Consider the following 17,301-nt stretch of genomic DNA (forward strand, 5'->3'; position numbering starts at 1 on the left):
GATAGTGGTCCAATTGATTTCCCCTTATCCACCTACATACATAATTTGATGATCTCTCTCTCTAGCAGGAGGTAAGAATATTTGGTAAGGTACTGATCGGAAGAGTTTGTTGCTTTGACTGGTGCAGTTGCTAAGCTATGTGTTTGATGACATCTTTACTGACCTTAATACACATACAAAGTCATTAAACTTTTGCAAAAGTGCTTCACTTGTGCTAAAGAATCATTTGAATGCTGTCACTTGGCTATCTGCCTGAGGGGTTGCCTGTCCCCTTGTGGGAAGAGGACTTTTACCTTCTCTCCAGCTCTTCAACATTCTTTCTCCAGAGCCACTAACACAATTAGCCTGTCACCTCTGCTACAGTTAGCCATGGCTTTCACAAAGCTGTGACTGACTTCTTGCAGTCAAAAGAAAATCACCTTTATGAAGAAAAGGCACCAGTTCCATCTGCAATAACTTGCTTTAATTGGTGCTAGTCTCTTAGGAAATCAGGACTTGAGGATCTGCATTCTGCCTGGGAACAGTACAGGTTAGAAGCTCAAATTGTGTATGCCTCTATCCAAAGTCAGTGACACCTAGGGTTAATCATGTAATGTAATTTCAGCGCAATTTTGACAGCATTATTCAATGTCCTCCATCTTTTCTCTTAACATAGTAAGATGCAGTAGTCTAATTCTTGGTTTCTGTACTATCATCACTTTACTGACTCCACACCCAGAGTCATGTGCTCCCTGCTGGACAAAGTACAAATTTTAGTTCAACAGAATTCAGGGCAACCTCTCTCTGTGGACTCCTTTTGAACTGGTTTTAACTGTTCACTTTTGTGGAAGTGTTTGGTGAACCTGTTGTCATTCTGAACTCTGTACCACTAACTGTAATGAAACCTTGGGCTCACACATTTATCTAAAAGTGATTAAAAACTGCTGCACTATTTGCAGAACTGCTAGTTAGAAGAGCAAGGGTAGAAAGATTCTTCCAATGTTGACGATTTTTTTGCCTTGTAACAGAATGCAGACTAAAGTAACAATCCAATAAACCATGCAAACTATTCCGGCCACTTGACGAAAATTTAAACAAGAAGATTTGACAATAAATAACATGAATACTGGAATTACAATCCAATAAATGCACTGCAAGTTCTTGCCTCCTCCAAGTACCTATGTACAGTATTTGGTACTCCTCCACAGCCTTGTCATAGGGTGACTCCTTGACCCAGAGAGCTATGTTGGCTGGAGTCAGGGCCTTGTGCTTTGGCTTTTGGGAGAGTCACCCATGCCAAACAGGTCAAAGGGCAGAGGCCAGACTAAGAGTGGTCCACTAGTCCTCCAGATTCGGGGGTTCAGCTCAGGGCTAACAACTCCGACTGGTCAAAAAACAAAATTGTTACAGAAACAGTAATGACATTGGAGGACCATCATTGCTGCCCTAAGTGCCAGTGGTGTAACAGGCAGTAAGTACAAGATACTTGCCTAAGCTGGTCAGATGACACAGGTGGTGGGTGGAGTGGGCACATATGAGACTGGGGGTAGACTGCATTTCTAATTATTAAATGTATCTATTCAGTCATTATTTTTTGATCATAAATAGAGAAAAGCAGAACAAAATTAAATATGTGCACTTTATTCACTGTTTAAGTGTTGTTTTCCTGTGTTTTTTTAAACTGTACACTTTTTCAAAAGTGATTGGTAATCACGCTATCGGTGTTAGTGAACAGGTGTTGAGGAGGTCTAGGGTTTAGTGGTTTGGCTTTCTTCAGAGCCCCTATCTAGAAATCCTCTGTTTTTTTAAATTATATTTGTTTCTGCTCTGAATGCATTGATACCCAACACTGAATACATCATCCTGTTTAACTCTAGCTATTACTTTTCGTACCTCATTGGGGGAATCTGGATATTTCAATGAGCTGGATTGGCAATATTACCCTGGTCAGTTTTATTGTTTTTTTATGGTACAAACATAAAATTACATTGCATTTTAAAACTGTTCTTACCTCTAGGAGGGCAAGAACCCTGGAGCCATTTCTACCCCACAGTAGTTGTGAATGTCTCCTCTATTTTGATCCAAAGTTAAACTAATTTAACTAATTGTGATTTAATTATCAGTGGGAATGAGACTACATGGCAAAACTGTCATCACATTTCAAGAATGGTTCCCCCCTCCTCTGAAGTATGGCACCTGCAAGGTTCTCTTTGAATAGAATACGTACTAAACTCTTGGTGGGTCTTACCTTTGAAACATGTGTCACAGGTCGTAGCATGACACCATGCTTTATCCGTTCCATCATTTCATTCACTGCTTTCACTTTCACATCATCAATTCCTGTCTGATCTAAACAAAATGTTAACAGAAGGAGAAACTATCACAAAAAGTCCGATAATCGTACTCACAGCCAAACCTGACCCAAAGACGGATTCGCTTGTTACGTTTCTCTAGAGAATCGGCAACAGTGAGATACCTGGGACCTTTCTACTTCAGATAAATGTATGAGAAGGTCTAAAACTGCTTCATACACAGTGGATTCCAGTCAATAGATTAATTGGGGCAGCCATTTACTTATGACAACTCTCAAAGAACAAAACTAAATTGAGAAAATAGCTGGGATTCCTTCATTTATTTGGGACTATATGCCGCTTAATTAGGGCAGGGGGTTGTAGCCAAACCAGTTTTTAATTGGCGTCAGTGTATGCACTTGCATGGCCGTTAGGCAGTACACCGTACTTCGAGTGATCAGTTTTTAAATCGTGTCAGTTGCAAGTGTTTGTGTTCAAAAAGCAGTGATTTGTGTCACTGATAGTTGGTGAGAAATAAACAGTCCGACAATTTGGAACCGTTTTGATCACTGCAGTTTCAAGCTTTCAGGTTTGGAGGTGACAGAAGCAGCCGGGAATGGAAAAGAAACAGTTTCACTACCTCAACATGTTAGGAATTATGAAGGCATCGACAATCATTTTGAATGTTACAATGAAAGTGAAGATTTGAAGGATGCAATTGCTTAAAGCACTGTATGAAGGCAGTCCATTATCTGCACTGATTTTGTTCATTGCATACACTGGATGAATTCCTCCATCGATAACAATGACTAAGTACTGCGCAGTTTAATAGTACTGTTGTACTATCGGTGGTGTTCGAATTTGTTCTGTATTTCATTTAAATGCATAATTTGTCACTCGGTTTGCCTTTTTTATACCTTTTCAACCACTTCCATGAAACTTCAGCTAATTGGGGCCTCCATTTAACTGGGCCAAAATATATTGGTCCCTATGTGTCCCAATTAAGCGGAATTCACTCTATATGAACCCTGCACCAGTCCCCATCCCCAGACACCACTGTGCAAATTTGTAATCAAGGAAGTTAAATGTACTCAGTGAATATTGTAGTCAGAAGGGGGTAGAGAGAATGATGTTAAACTGCAAAATTTGTATGGGATATTTTTCCTGTCTTTATAAAGTTTCCTGCATTAGAAAAAAACAATTTGTGGAGCAGGGTAGCTAAAAGTTTACCCACAGCCAATGTACGGTAGCATAGTGGTTAGCACAATGCTTTTTTGTATAGTAGGGGAATTAAAGGTTACGGAGAAAAGGCAGGTAGGTGGAGGCGAGTCCATGGTCAGATCAGCCATGATCTTATTGAATGGTGGAGCAGGCTCAACGGGCCAGATGGCCAACTCCTGCTCCCATTTCCTATGTTCTTATGCTTTACAGTATCAGCTATCTAGGTTCAGTTCCTGCCACTGTCTGTAAGGAGTCTGTATGTTCTCCCCGTGACCGTGTGGGTTTCCTCCGGGTGCTCCAGTTTCCTCCCACAGTCCAAAGATGTACCAGTTGGCAGGTTAATTGGTCATTGTAAATTGCCCCATAATTAGGCAAGGGTTAAATTGGGAGTTGGTGGGCAGCGTGGCTCAAAGGGCCGGGAGGGTCTATACCACGGTGTATCACAATAAATAAATAAATAAATAAATTCTACTTGACAGCGTTTAACATGCTCCTATCTGGCTGGCAGAAAGCTGATGGAATCGGATTGGCTGTTTCTTACACACCTTGCCCAAAATCTGTGGGAAATAAAATTGGTCAAGTTGTGCAGTATACAGGCTGACAGATCGAAACCTGCTTGCTACCAATTGTGTGAAAAATCCTGGTTTAGGAGGGGGCTGAAGATTTGGTTTCAACTGATGGTGCTTTTGGCATTGCGGGACATTGAGACCCATATCTCTCAGTGCACAATGTGAGCCTGGTTACTTACTGTTGCTTGGTTCGGGTTTTGGCTGGGTCTTGGTGCTCTTAGACGATCGCCTCACAATAGCAATGAGGGAACTGAAAGAGATAAGAGCCTGAAAGTAAACTTTCCAATGGTACATTCAGAATGGCTGGTCTTTCATCTTATACTTGCTGAAATATCTCGATGGTTAATTGGTCTTCATCAATCGTGGGACTGAGTTTAAGAGCCGAGAGGTAATGTTGCAGCTATATAGGACCCTGGTCAGACCCCACTTGGAGTACTGTGCTCAGTTCTGGTCACCTCACTACAGGAAGGACGTGGAAACCATAGAAAAGGTGCAGAGGAGATTTACAAGAATGTTGCCTGGATTGGGAAGCATGCCTTATGAGAATAGGTTGAGTGAACTCGGCCTTTTCTCCTTGGAACGACGAGGATTAGAGGTGACCTGATAGAAGTGTATAAGATGACGAGAGGCATTGATCGTGTGGATAATCAGAGGCTTTTTCCCAGAGCTGAAATGGCTAGCACAAGAAGGCACAGTTTTAAGGTGTTTGGAAGTAGGTACAGAGGAGATGTCAGGGGTAAGTTTTTTACGCAGGCAGTGGTGAGTGCATGGAATGGGCTGCCGGCGATGGTGATGGAGGCGGATACGATAGGGTCTTTTAAGAGACTCCTGGACAGGTACATGGAGCTTAGAAAAATAGAGGGCTATGGGTAACCCTAGGTAATTTCTAAGGTAAGGACATGTTCGGCACAGCTTTGTGGGTCAAAGGGCCTGTATTGTGCTGTAGGTTTTTTATGTTTGTATGTTTCTATGTTAATGGCTTGTTCAACTATTTCCTCTGATAGCTTAATTCTTTACTGTTTTTTATTCTCATAATTCCTCTGACAGGGTACCTTTCTTTGTGACGGATTCAAGATAACCAAAACAATCTATCTGGCATAAAAGTAGCTTAGTCAATTGTCCATTAAAGCTGATTGTTCCACGTCAAGCTCAACTGCATCTGTTTTTCCTCCCTTTTCCAATATTTTAAGACAATCTTGGTGGTGAAGGATAGTCCCAAAATCTCCCCCTTCGTCTCCTCACTTGCCTATCTATTAACTTCTTCACCCTGGCTTCTAACAGGAAGTGTGAGAAGTCACTGTATTTAATTATCACCTTGTTGAAACTATTCATTCAGATGCCTTCATTGCCTTTCCATTGTGCATTGCCCACCAAGCTAATCCATCCCCAGCTTCCTGCAAACTTCACTTCACCTCTTGCTTTCCAGTGCATCCCCTACTCCAACTCTACGTTTACCTTGACAATGTGACCTACCCTCCTACTTCAATCTTACTTCCACTTCTAAGCTCCAATAGATTCTAGGCACATACCTTATTGGGTTGCAACGTGTGGCTGGAAGCGGAGGGGGTGGAGGAGGGGGAGGGGGAGGAGGAGGAGGAGGAGGAGGAGGTGGAGGTGGGGGAGGGGGAGGAGAAGCCATGGCTGGAGCTGATTCAGTCATCTGGAACTTCAACTTCTCCTTTAATTCTTTCACTGCAGAAAGAGATCATTGTGCATGTTAGTCCTTGGAGCAATTCTTGTGGTGGCATACTTATTACAAAAAAGCCCGGAAAACCTGTTTCTACTTCTATCCCAACAACAACAGCAACTTTTAGTACATGGATGCCTTAAACATCCAGTAGCACCACCGAGCAGAACGTAGCACTAAGACACACAGGGAAGTGTTAAGATATGTCTCTAAACGGGCTGGATACTGAGGTCTGTTTTAAGAAGCGTCTTCAGGAAATTTGAAAAGGTGGAAACATAGAGAGAGTTAGGGCAGGATTTCCAGAGCTTAGAATCTTAGCAGCAGAAGGTGTAGCTGTGTCTACTGTTGTGGTGAACAAGAAACTAGAACTGATGTGCAGAGGCCTAGCGAGAGTTAGGTGAGGGGGAGTTGGAGGAGGATTAAAGATGAATGAGGTTACAGAGGAATTTGAAAACATAGATAAGAATTTTAAAGTCAATGTTTCCAGGACCTGGAGTCGCTTAGGACTGCATTGTTTTGGATTTGCTTCTGGAAAATCCTGACAAATGTTGATAGCTTGTCAAGTCCAAAATGGTAGATAATATTTTGAAATGACTTTGACTGAGACATTTAAGACTTATTCAAACAGATCTAATTAAATAATAAAACTAATAAAAATAATAAATTATTAAAAGTATTATAGCAAGCAAAGCACTTCTCTACATTAACCTTTTTTCATTGATTGTTAATCCTATTTAAACAAATGGCCAAAGCCATCCTTGTGAACTGTATCCAGTGAGTCACTGCATTGTGGCGGGGCTCAGTGATAAGTCCAGCCACAGAACAGACACAGGGTTTGAACTTTAATACATCTTGAACTTCCACATTTATTGGCATACACAAGGAAGTCTGAAGCATTCAGAGGCACAGTTGGGTAGGGTTTCCCATTAGGATTGTTAGTTATCAGTCAGCCCAAGCGTTTGGCTGATGGGAAGGAGGAGATGGAATAAAGTATAGCACAAGCAGCAGAGTTTTACATGAGTTTGAAGGAGGGAGACAAGATGATGGCCAGGGGAATGTTTAATAGTCAGGTCCAGGTGACAAGGTGATGGCTAACGGTTTCAATGAAAGAACAGTGTTGTGTAATGGCACACAGATGTGGGTTTGGAGGGCAAGCAGGATGCTCGTCAATAGCGTGGGAAGATACAGAAAATGATCAAAAGGCTAACAGAATATATCCAAAGTTCAGGAGGGTTAAAAAGCATGCAACACTCTTACAACACCTTGCTTGGATCACACCTCAATTACTGGGACCAAATCTTGGAGTTGGTGCTGAGTGGGATTTACTGAAAACAAGACCTGGTCTCCAAGGGTTAAATTACAAGGAGCAATAACAACAAGTTGCAGCAAGTCCTGAGTTTCCGGTCACCTGTCATGTCAGGGATGGCTGTGGAAATATAGAGCAGTTTGTTCTCCCTAAGGATTAAGACGTCATGGGGAAACAATGGGATTCACCAACAGGAACATGTTATCAATGGTGCTGAGGTCAAGAGGGTTGAGAGCTTCAAACTCCTTGGAGTGGACACCAGTAGCCTGTCCTCGCCCAACCACATAGATGTCATGGTCAAGAAGTGCAGCAACAATTCAACTTCCTCAGGAGGCTAAAGAAACCCAATACTGTATGTTGCTGCTGATCCTCACCATTTTTATCAATGCATCATAGAAAGCATCGTACCTGGATGCAGTCACAGCTTGCTGTGATAACTGCTCAGCCCAAGTCCATGAAGAACTGGATACAGCTCTGCATGTAATGGAAACCAAGCTCTCCTTCGTGGACTCTGCCTACATTTCTCACTGCCTCAGTAAAGTAGCCAGCATCGTTCAAGACCCCACCCATGCCAGACGTTCTCTTTTATTTCCCCTCTCAATGGCCAGAAGTTACAAATGCCTGAAAGCATGTAACACCAGGCTCAAGTACAGCTTTAATCCTGCTGGTGAGAGACTATTGAATGGCTCTCTAGTACAATGATATGGGTTTTTGACCTGATAATCTACCTCGTCCTGGCCTTGCACTGTATTGTCTGCCTGCACTGTACGTTTTCTGGAACTGTGACACCTTACTCTGCACCGTTATGCTTTCCCTCGTACTACCTCAATGCACTGGTGTGGTGAAATGACCTGTATGGATGGTAGGCAAAACAATTTTTGTCACCGTGCCCCAGTACATGAGACAATGATAAACCAACTTACCAATTTAATTTTAATATCTAATGATCTGAAGTGTTGAAAATATTTCCTGTTGAGTAAATTGTCCTGGTCATTAAGAGCAGCTTTATGTGTACACGATTATCCATTCTACACTCAGGGGTCGCACTGGCAGATTCCACTGCCTCAGATGACACGCCCTTCCTCACTAAAATGACCTGGGTAGCGTCTACAAAGCAGCAGTGTGCACCAAAGTGTGAGACAAGGCACAGGTCTATTGTGACCGCTGGGAATGACCCTGTGACAAGGAAGATGGGCGTAGGGAAACCGTGAGCTGCCTGGGGTGGTTGCAAGTTATAAAGCCCTTGGAAAACCTGAGGCTGTGAATCTATTGTTCTTCAGGGACTTCCAAGTGAGAAAGTTTTTCTGAGATGGGCATATCTACGCTTCCTGCTCCGATGTTCCCAATCCAACCTATGTCACCATCAATGCCATAATGACGGATTGTAGCCAATGGCGTGACTATTCATTACTCAAACAGTTAGTAGATAAGAAGCCGAATGCCGCAGAAAGCTCTCTCTGTCAGTTGTTCCCTCTTTGAAGATTTTTCAAAAGCTTTTCAGCAGCCTGAAGTCAGTTCTAAAACGGGGACACCTCTTTTTCCCTTATTAGAGAGAGAGCCTGTGGAATGTCGAATTACTAGGTGAACGAGTAGTCTTTCGGGTATTGAAAGTCTGTGTCTTTATTGATGCTTTGCTGCGAGCTTGAGTGCTCAGTGGAGGGGGGGTGTCATTGCTTTGCTGCTGCTTATGCATGGGAGGGGGGAGTTGGGGGGGCTTTGGGGTTCTAACATTTAACTATCATTCATTCTTTGGGGCACTTCTCTTCGTGAGTGTTTGTGAAGAAGAAGATTTTCAGGATGTATACGAGGGGCGATTGGTAAGTTTGTGGCCTAAGGTAGAAGGAGTCACTTTTAGAAAACCTAGCACATTTATTTTTCAACATAGTCCCCTCCTACATTTACACAGAGTCCAGCAGTCATGGAGCATACGGATCCCTTCTTTGTAGAAGTCGGCATCTTGGACCTCCAGAAAGTGGTCCACAGCAGGGGTGATTGATAAGTTCATGGCCTAAGGTAGAAGGAGATGAATTATTAACTTCAAACGTTTTGCATAATCACTCAAAGAGTTGAGCTGCACATGCATGTAACGAGAGCTGTATAATTCATCTCCTTCTACCTTAGGCCATGAACTTATCAATCACCCCTGCTGTGGACCACTTTCTGGAGGTCCAAGACGCCGACTTCTACAAAGAAGGGATCCGTATGCTCCACGACCGCTGGACTAAGTGTGTAAATGTAGGAGGGCACTATGTTGAAAAATAAATGTGCTAGTTTTTCTAAAATGGACTCCTTCTAATTTAGGCCACGAACTTATCAATCACTCCTCGTATTGTATCCATTTCTCTGACATTAAATGTACCTATTGAAACCTATTGAAATGGTTTAGTACCCCTTTAAAATCAGGAACAATGCAATGAAGTAATGCAGACAGGGACAGATAATTTAAATTTTTTAGAAACAGTGATTTGCTACTATACTGTCTCCTTCTAACCTAGCTTTTTGAATCTGCAGTATGCCATCACACCCAAAACTGTAGTTTGTATCAGAACTGCCAGCTCTGCTGCAGGACGTCCATCTGTAACATTGGCTCAGTTTTACTTGCCTCACTGGCATGAGCTTTCTAATGGGCATTTCCTGCAGCTCTGCATTTCACAGCTATTACATCCTCTTGCAAATATTTAGTTACCCTCATTAACAAATTATCAGTACCGCAGACATGGCCCTGGAGATAGTTCTTGTGTCTTCTCTGTGTAATACTCACCCTCTCTGAACCTTAATACTACTGTTTTGTTCCTTCACTAGCTCTGTCAACGGATCTTTGACCTGAAATGTTAACTGTATTTCTTTTATTGAAAATGCTGCTTGATCTGTTGAGTGTTTCTGGCATTTTCAGTTTTTTTTTTTGGTTTCCCATTTCCAGCATCAGCAGGTCTGTTGATTTCGAAATTGCCAATACCGCAAATTTAATCCACGTGTACTGTCTGCATCTGCAACTTTCTTTCAGTTCACCATACTGGCCTGACCCAGCCTACAATCAGGCCTGACAAGGACGTTTCCCTGGTTAACAAAAGCTGCAGGCTTCAGGTCCTGATCCAGCTTATGGCACAAACTGCAAATGAACGCCAGGCACATTTACCATTCCATTAGGAGTGGGTCTGACAAGGGGGGGAAATAGCTGCTCTACTCAGCAGAATAATATCCTGGGGCAACTTAACGATAGTTCCTAATCTGGAAAATATGTTCCTACATGCACAAAATAGCTTTTTTTGTGCAAATTATATTAAAAAGTAATCACAAACGGGATCAATTTCTGGATAAAAGTGTTTTATGAGCAGGTAGAGTGGGAGCTTTACTGTTTTTGCAATGTTAATCTTGACTGGGAAATGCCAGGTGGGACAGAATTGTCAGAGGGTCCTATGTCTCAAACCTGTAGAGGTCCCAATGTTGCTAGAGTTTGTTGTAATACCTGCGTCAGGCTGCTGTTTATTCATTACAGTTCAGCATTCCACACAATCACACCCTCAGTTCTAGTCAAGAAGCTTCAAAACCTGGGCCTCTGTCCCTCCATCGGCAACTGGATCTTGACTTTGTCACCAGGAGACCACAGTCAGGGCAGATCAGAAATAACATCTCCTCCTCACTGACAATCAACACTGACACACCTCAGGGATACATGCTTAGCCGACCACTCTACTCTCTCTACAACAGGGGTTCCCAATGTTTTTTATGTCATGGACCAATACCATTAAGCAAGAGGTCAGTGGACCTCAGGTTGGGAACCTTTGCTCTACACCCATGACTGTGTGGCTAGGCACAGCTCAAATGCCATCTATAAATCTGCCGATCACACAACTATTGTTGGCAGAATTTCAGATGATGATGCAGAGGAATGCAGGAGCAAAATAGATCATCTGGTTGAGTGGTGTCTCAGCAGCAACCTTACACTCAACGTCAGTGAGACCAAGGAATTGATTGCGTGCTGGATTGACTGCACAGGGAAAAAGCTGCAGAGAGTTGTAAACTCAGCCAGCCCCATCATGGGCACCAGCCTCCCCAGCATCCAGGACACCTTCAAAAGGTGATGCCTCAAAAAGGCGCATCCATCATTAAGGACCCCATCACCCAGGACATGCCTCTTCTCATTGCTGCCATCAAGGAAGAGGTACAGGAGCCCGAAGATACACACTCAAAGTTTCGGGAACAGCTTCTTCCCCTTCGCCATCAGGTTTCTGCATGGACATTGAACCCATGAGCACCAACTCACTATTTTTTCCCTCTCTTTTTGCACTAATTTAATTTAGTTTTTTTTACATACTTCTTATTGTAATTTATAATTTTTTTATTATTATATACTGCAAAACAACAAACTTCACAACAGTAATATCAGACCTGATTCTGAGTCTGTTGACGCAGGAGGAAATAATAGGAAATATTACATCATTCAAACCCTGTCAGTAGAGGACTGAAAATATCAAATATAAATGTTTTTGGATGAACACTTAACTTCTTTGGTTCTTAGCCCAGTTAAAATAACCTACGATAGGAATTTTATGTAAAGAAGATGAAAGATCATCCATTAATGTCACTCCTGGTCATTTTAAGTATCTACAACTTCAGTGGAAATAAAGTCGAAGCTGCAATTGAACTTGGTTTCTCTGTTACTTGCAGTTTGCTAATCAGATACGTTGGTCACAACAAGCATAGCTGTCATATCCTCCATAGTGTAACTATCTTCTTTAAAAATATGCAATTGGCTGCAAAGCACCCTGAGACATTCCTTATCTTTGAAAAATATATAGATGTGTTATTTTTTCAGTTTCAGTTTCTACCTTCATTCTCCAGCTCATGCTTCCTCTGTTCCGTATCTTTTGATCGTTGTTCTGCTTCCCGTCTCTCCTCCTCAATTACCTCCAGCTGTTTCTGCAGCACATCCAGTTCCTTCTGCAGTGCTGAGTCATTTAAGTGGGATTCCAGCTCTTGTATCTGTCGAGGAAAGGCTTGGGAATTATTTCTGATTTTTAATTCAGGTACATTAAGTACCTCATGCTGCCTTTAGCTGGTGCTGTACAAATTGCGAGTTCAGAGCCAGCAAGCTCATGAAACCCTGCTGGTTTCCTTGGCTGTGTAAGTCCAGGGAAGACTCACTCCGTTCTCACCAAACCCGTGAGATTGAAACGGCTTTCCCACCCCAAACCCCGGTGTGTGGATACTGTGTAATTTGCAACCCTGTTACAACTCAGTGCCAAGAAACAATAGATAGCACACTGCATACCATTAAAGGAATTATATTTATGAATCTTAACTAAAGGGTTAGTAAAGAAAGAAAAAACAACAAGGGCCCATTATAATTAAACAGTCAAATGTGCACCAGTTGGAGCTCAATTCACCAATCCTCAGTCGATCTCGGCGCCTGGCTCCATCGAATTACGATCTCCCCATTAGGTCGTATCCTACAACTGGTTCTCTCCAGCATCTTCTCTCTTCATCCCACACCGAATAAAGGACCCAGCTCACATTCCAAAGCATCCGTTATCTCTTAACCATAACCCAAACACTGCTTCTACAGAAAGACCATGACGTTAGCAATGACACCTTTCCCAGGGGATTACAGTCACATTGGTTTCCAATGGGGCAACAGTAGAGTAAGCTCAGTCAAGAGTCTCATTACCAATTCTGGCCCACAAAAGTTGCAAATAAAAAAGCTTTTACTACACCTCAGAATAAGCAGCTCTCTCTGTAACATCGTCACATATTGTTTTCCTTCAGCAATCCTTACTTAATTAGACTGAGGGCAGTGCAAAGGAGGGATTTGGCTATGGCTGCCAACCCAATTGTTAGGGAGAAATCTATATCTTATTGTCCCACAGTCTTGTGTGACTAAAAATAAAAAACTGACAAAATGCGTTGTTTCTTTAGCACGAACTTCATCCATCCTGAGTTTAATGTTGGCCTTAGCTGTTAAATAATGGCAGTGGGTCACTGTGTTGTCTCTGATAAAATGACTTGATATGAGAGGGGAGAAAACATAGTCATCGTCATAGTCATGGTCATACTTTATTGATCCGGGGGGAAATTGGTTTTTGTTACAGTTGCACCATAAATAATAAATAGTAATAAAACCATAAATAGTTAAATAGTAATATGTAAATTATGCCAGTAAATTATGAAATAAGTCCAGGACCAGCCTATTGGCTCCGGGTGTCTGACCCTCCAAGGGAGGAGTTGTAAAGTTTGATGGCCAAAGGCAGGAATGACTTCCTATGACGCTCTGTGCTGCATCTCGGAGGAATGAGTCTCTGGCTGAATGTACTCCTGTGCCCAACCAGTACATTATGTAGTGGATGGGAGACATTGACCAAGATGGCATGCAACTTAGACAGCATCCTCTTTTCAGACACCACCGTGAGAGAATTCAGTTCCATCCCCACAACATCACTGGCCTTACGAATAAGTTTGTTGATTCTGTTGGTGTCTGCTACCCCCAGCCTGCTGCCCCAGCACACAACAGCAAACATGATAGCACTGGCCACCACAGACTCGTAGAACATCCTCAGCATCGTCCGGCAGATGTTAAAGGACCTCAGTCTCCTCAGGAAATAGAGACGGCTCTGACCCTTCTTGTAGACAGCTTCAGTGTTCTTTGGCCAGTACAGTTTATTGTCAATTTGTATCCCCAGGTATTTGTAACCCTCCACCATGTCCACACTGACCCCCTGGATGGAAACAGGGGTCACCAGTACCTTAGCTCTCCTCAGGTCTACCACCAGCTCCTTAGTCTTTTTCACATTAAGCTGCAGATAATTCTACTCACACCATGTGACAAAGTTTCCTACCGCAGTCCTGTACTCAGCCTCATCTCCCTTGCTGATGCATCCAATTATGGCAGAGTCATCCGAAAACTTCTGAAGATGACAAGACTCTGTGCAGTAGTTGAATTCCAAGGTGTAAATAAAAATGCATCTCCACTCCATGGCAATCAATAAGACATGGGGGGTTTGTCACAGAAAATCATGACATGAATAGTTTTCCTGGAATGTAATCCTTCTGTATGTTAAAGCTGAGAACTGTTGCTACAGATTAAACTTTCATGTTACACTATTATGAAGTTATAGCACATGATTTACCTCTCCGACAGATTGCACAGTGTCTGCACACAGAGATAACCGAAGTACATTTTACCCTTACATATACGTACACTACCTTGAGAATTCTTTCATTGATGGACACATTAGAACATATTTTGGGTAATGAGTATCCCTCTTAATGGTGATAATAACTGGAAGGCGGAAAGGATGCTGGAAGGATGATTTAGCAGGAAGAACAAAAGAAATAATAAGAGTAAGTCATTTAGCTCCTAAAAAGAGCACCCATTATTCTAGGGTGAGGTCCAAAGAATCAGCTGTTCCTTCTCTGTTTGAGGGGAGAAACGTCTCCTCACCTCAAACTCTTTAGCCTTCAGCAGAAAGCAGCTGATTGGGCAATCGAGGTCAGGTGACCAAGCAGTTTGATTGGGCAATCAAAAATTGAAAAGCTCAAACAAATAAAAAGAGTTGTAGCTCAAGCAGAGCGACCAGTGAGTGAGTGGGCCAGTGAAGGAGTGGAGCTTTGAGGCTTTGGCTCGAGAGGTTTTGGCAGTTGGATTGTGCAATCAAGTTAGTCAAGATTTGAATAGGTCAGACTCAGCAGAAAGCAGTTGATTGGTCAATCAAGATTTGAATAGTTGACGATATTTTACTTTTTATATCAAACCCGACTACATCCTTACCCTCAATGTTTTCACTTCTAGTCAGCTCATTATAGGAAGGATGCGGAAGCTATGGAGAGGATGCAGAGGAGATTTACCAGGATGTTGCCTGGATTGGAAAACAAGTCTCATGAGGCAAGATTAGCAGAGCTGGGACTTTTCTCTTTGGAGCATAGAAGGATGAGAGGGGACTTGATAGAGGTCTACAAGATTATGAGAGGCATAGATAGGGTGGATAGCCAGTACCTGTTTCCCAGGGCATGAATAGCAAACACCAGAGGGCATATGTACAGAGTTAAGGGAGGGAAGTTTAGGGGAGACATCAGGGGTAAGTTTTTTACACAGAGCATTGTGGGTGCCTGGAATGACTTGCCAGGGATGGTGGTGGAAGCTAAAACATTAGGGGTATTTAAGAGCCTCTTGGACAGCCACATGGATGAAAAAAAAAATACAGGGTTACGAGGAAGTGTGGGTTTAGTACTTTTTTTTTAGGAATATATGGGTCGGCACAGCATCGAGGGCTGAAAGGCCTGTACTGTGCTGTAGTATTCTAGTGTCTAGTGTCTAGAAATTCATTTGTTCAATTCCAAAATAAGGGCTGGACCAGCAGCACGAAGTTGTGCACACAATTGAGGACACATCTAATATACCAAAGAAGGATGTTATGGACGAAATGGGAGGTGAGGTGTCACTAAAGAGATAGTGATGAACAAACTAGAGGGCTTTAAGGTAGATAAGTCCCCTGATCCTGATGGGATGCATCCCAGGGTGCTGAAGGAATTGGCGGAGGTTATAGTAGACACATTGCTAATTATTTGTCAAAAGTCTCTGGGCTCTGGGCAGGTCCAGGCGGATTGAAAGACAGCAAATGTCTTGCCACTTTTTAAAAAAGGATGTAGGCAAAAGACGGGCAACTATAGGCCAGTTAGCTTAACATCTGTAATCGGGAAAATGCTTGAAGCTGTCATTAAGGAAGAAATAACGAAACATTTAGAAAGGAGTGGCTCCATTAGACAGATGCAGCATGGATTCAGAAAGGGCAGGTCCTGTTTGATAAATTTACTGGAGTTCTTTGAAGACATAATGAGTGCAGTGGATAGAGGGGAACAGGTGGATGTCGTATAAGGAGTTCGATAAGGTGCCGCACAAGAGACTTATAAATAAGACACGGATGCATGGAGTCGGAGGAAGTGTCATCGATAGTGGATTGGTTAACCAACAGAAGGCAGAGAGTTGGTATAAATGGGTGTTTCTCCAGTTGGCAGTCAGTGCTGAGTGGGGTGCAGCAGGGGTTGGTGCTGGGCCCGCAGCTGTTTACCACTTACATTGATGATTTGGAAGAGGGGACTGAGTGTAGCGTATCAAAATTTGCTGATGACACTAAACTGAGTGGAAAAGCAAATTGTACAGAGGATGTGGAGAGTCTGCAGAGGGATATAGATAGGTTAAGTGAGTTGGCCAAGGTCTGGCAGATGGAATACAACATTGGTAAATGCGAGATCATCCACTTTGGAAGGAATAATAGAAGAGCAGATTATTATTTAAATGATGAAAGATTGCAGCATGCTGTTATTCAGAGAGACTTGGGAGTGCTTGTGCATGAATCGCAAAAAGTTGGCTTGCAGGTACAACAGGTTATTACGAAGGCAAACGGAATGGTGGCCTTCATTGCTAGATGGATTGAATTCAAGAGCAGGGAGGTCGTGCTGCAATTATACAGGGTACTGGTGAGGCCGCACCTGGAGTACTGTGTGCAGTTCTGGTCTCCATACTGGAGGAAGGATGTACTGGCTTTGGAGGCAGTGCAGAGGAGGTTCACCAGGTTGATTCCAGGGATGAAGGGGTTAACCTATGAGGAGAGATTGGGTCACCTGGGACTATACTCTCTGGAATTCAAAAGAATGAGAGGGGGTCTCATAGAAGCACACAAAATTTTGAAAGGGATGGGTAAGATAGAAGTAGGAAAGTTATTTCCATTGGTAGGTGAGACTAGAACTAGGGGACATTGCCTCAAGATTCAGGGCAGAAGATTTAGGATGGAGATGAGGAGAAACTATTTTTCCCAGAGAGTGGTGAATCTGTGGAATTCTCTGCCCAGGGAAGCAGTTGAGGCTTCTTCACTAAATATTTTTAAGATACAGTTAGATAGATTTTTATATAGTAAGAGAATTAAGGGTTATGGGGAAAAGGCAGGTAGATGGAGCTGAGTTTATGGACAGATCAGCCATGATCTTATTGAATGGCAGGGCAGGCTCGATGGGCCGGATGGCCTACTCCTGCTTCTATTTCTTATGTTCTTATGTTCACTTCTGTGACTCTTGTTATGTATCGGGAAACTTGATTCTTGATATTTCAGTAGGATTTTATCTTACCCTAAAACCCTTCCAGGATGCTGGAACGTCCAAAATGACATTAACAGTGACGCAACACCCATAATGTATCTGCAGTATGATTTTCAACTTTCTGGTCAGTTCAAATGTTATTTACTCACAGAAAAATCTAGT

General features: G+C 42.6%; 1 protein-coding gene across 1 annotated transcript in view; it reads right to left on the bottom strand.

Annotated features, from left to right (window-relative positions):
• Positions 1-17,301, bottom strand: part of shtn3 (shootin 3) — a 147,894-nt gene that overhangs the window by 22,035 nt on the left and 108,558 nt on the right. Inside the window, exons 9-12 of the mRNA XM_072263611.1 lie at positions 11,883-12,036; positions 5,590-5,752; positions 4,240-4,310; positions 2,228-2,328 (exon numbers count right to left, since the gene is read on the bottom strand). Of these exons, the coding sequence (XP_072119712.1) occupies positions 2,228-2,328; positions 4,240-4,310; positions 5,590-5,752; positions 11,883-12,036 (489 nt within the window). The remainder of the gene's footprint in view (positions 1-2,227; positions 2,329-4,239; positions 4,311-5,589; positions 5,753-11,882; positions 12,037-17,301) is intronic.

Source organism: Mobula birostris, chromosome 7 (assembly GCF_030028105.1).
Source record: "Mobula birostris isolate sMobBir1 chromosome 7, sMobBir1.hap1, whole genome shotgun sequence".
In the NCBI taxonomy this organism is placed as follows: Eukaryota; Metazoa; Chordata; class Chondrichthyes; order Myliobatiformes; family Myliobatidae; genus Mobula; species Mobula birostris.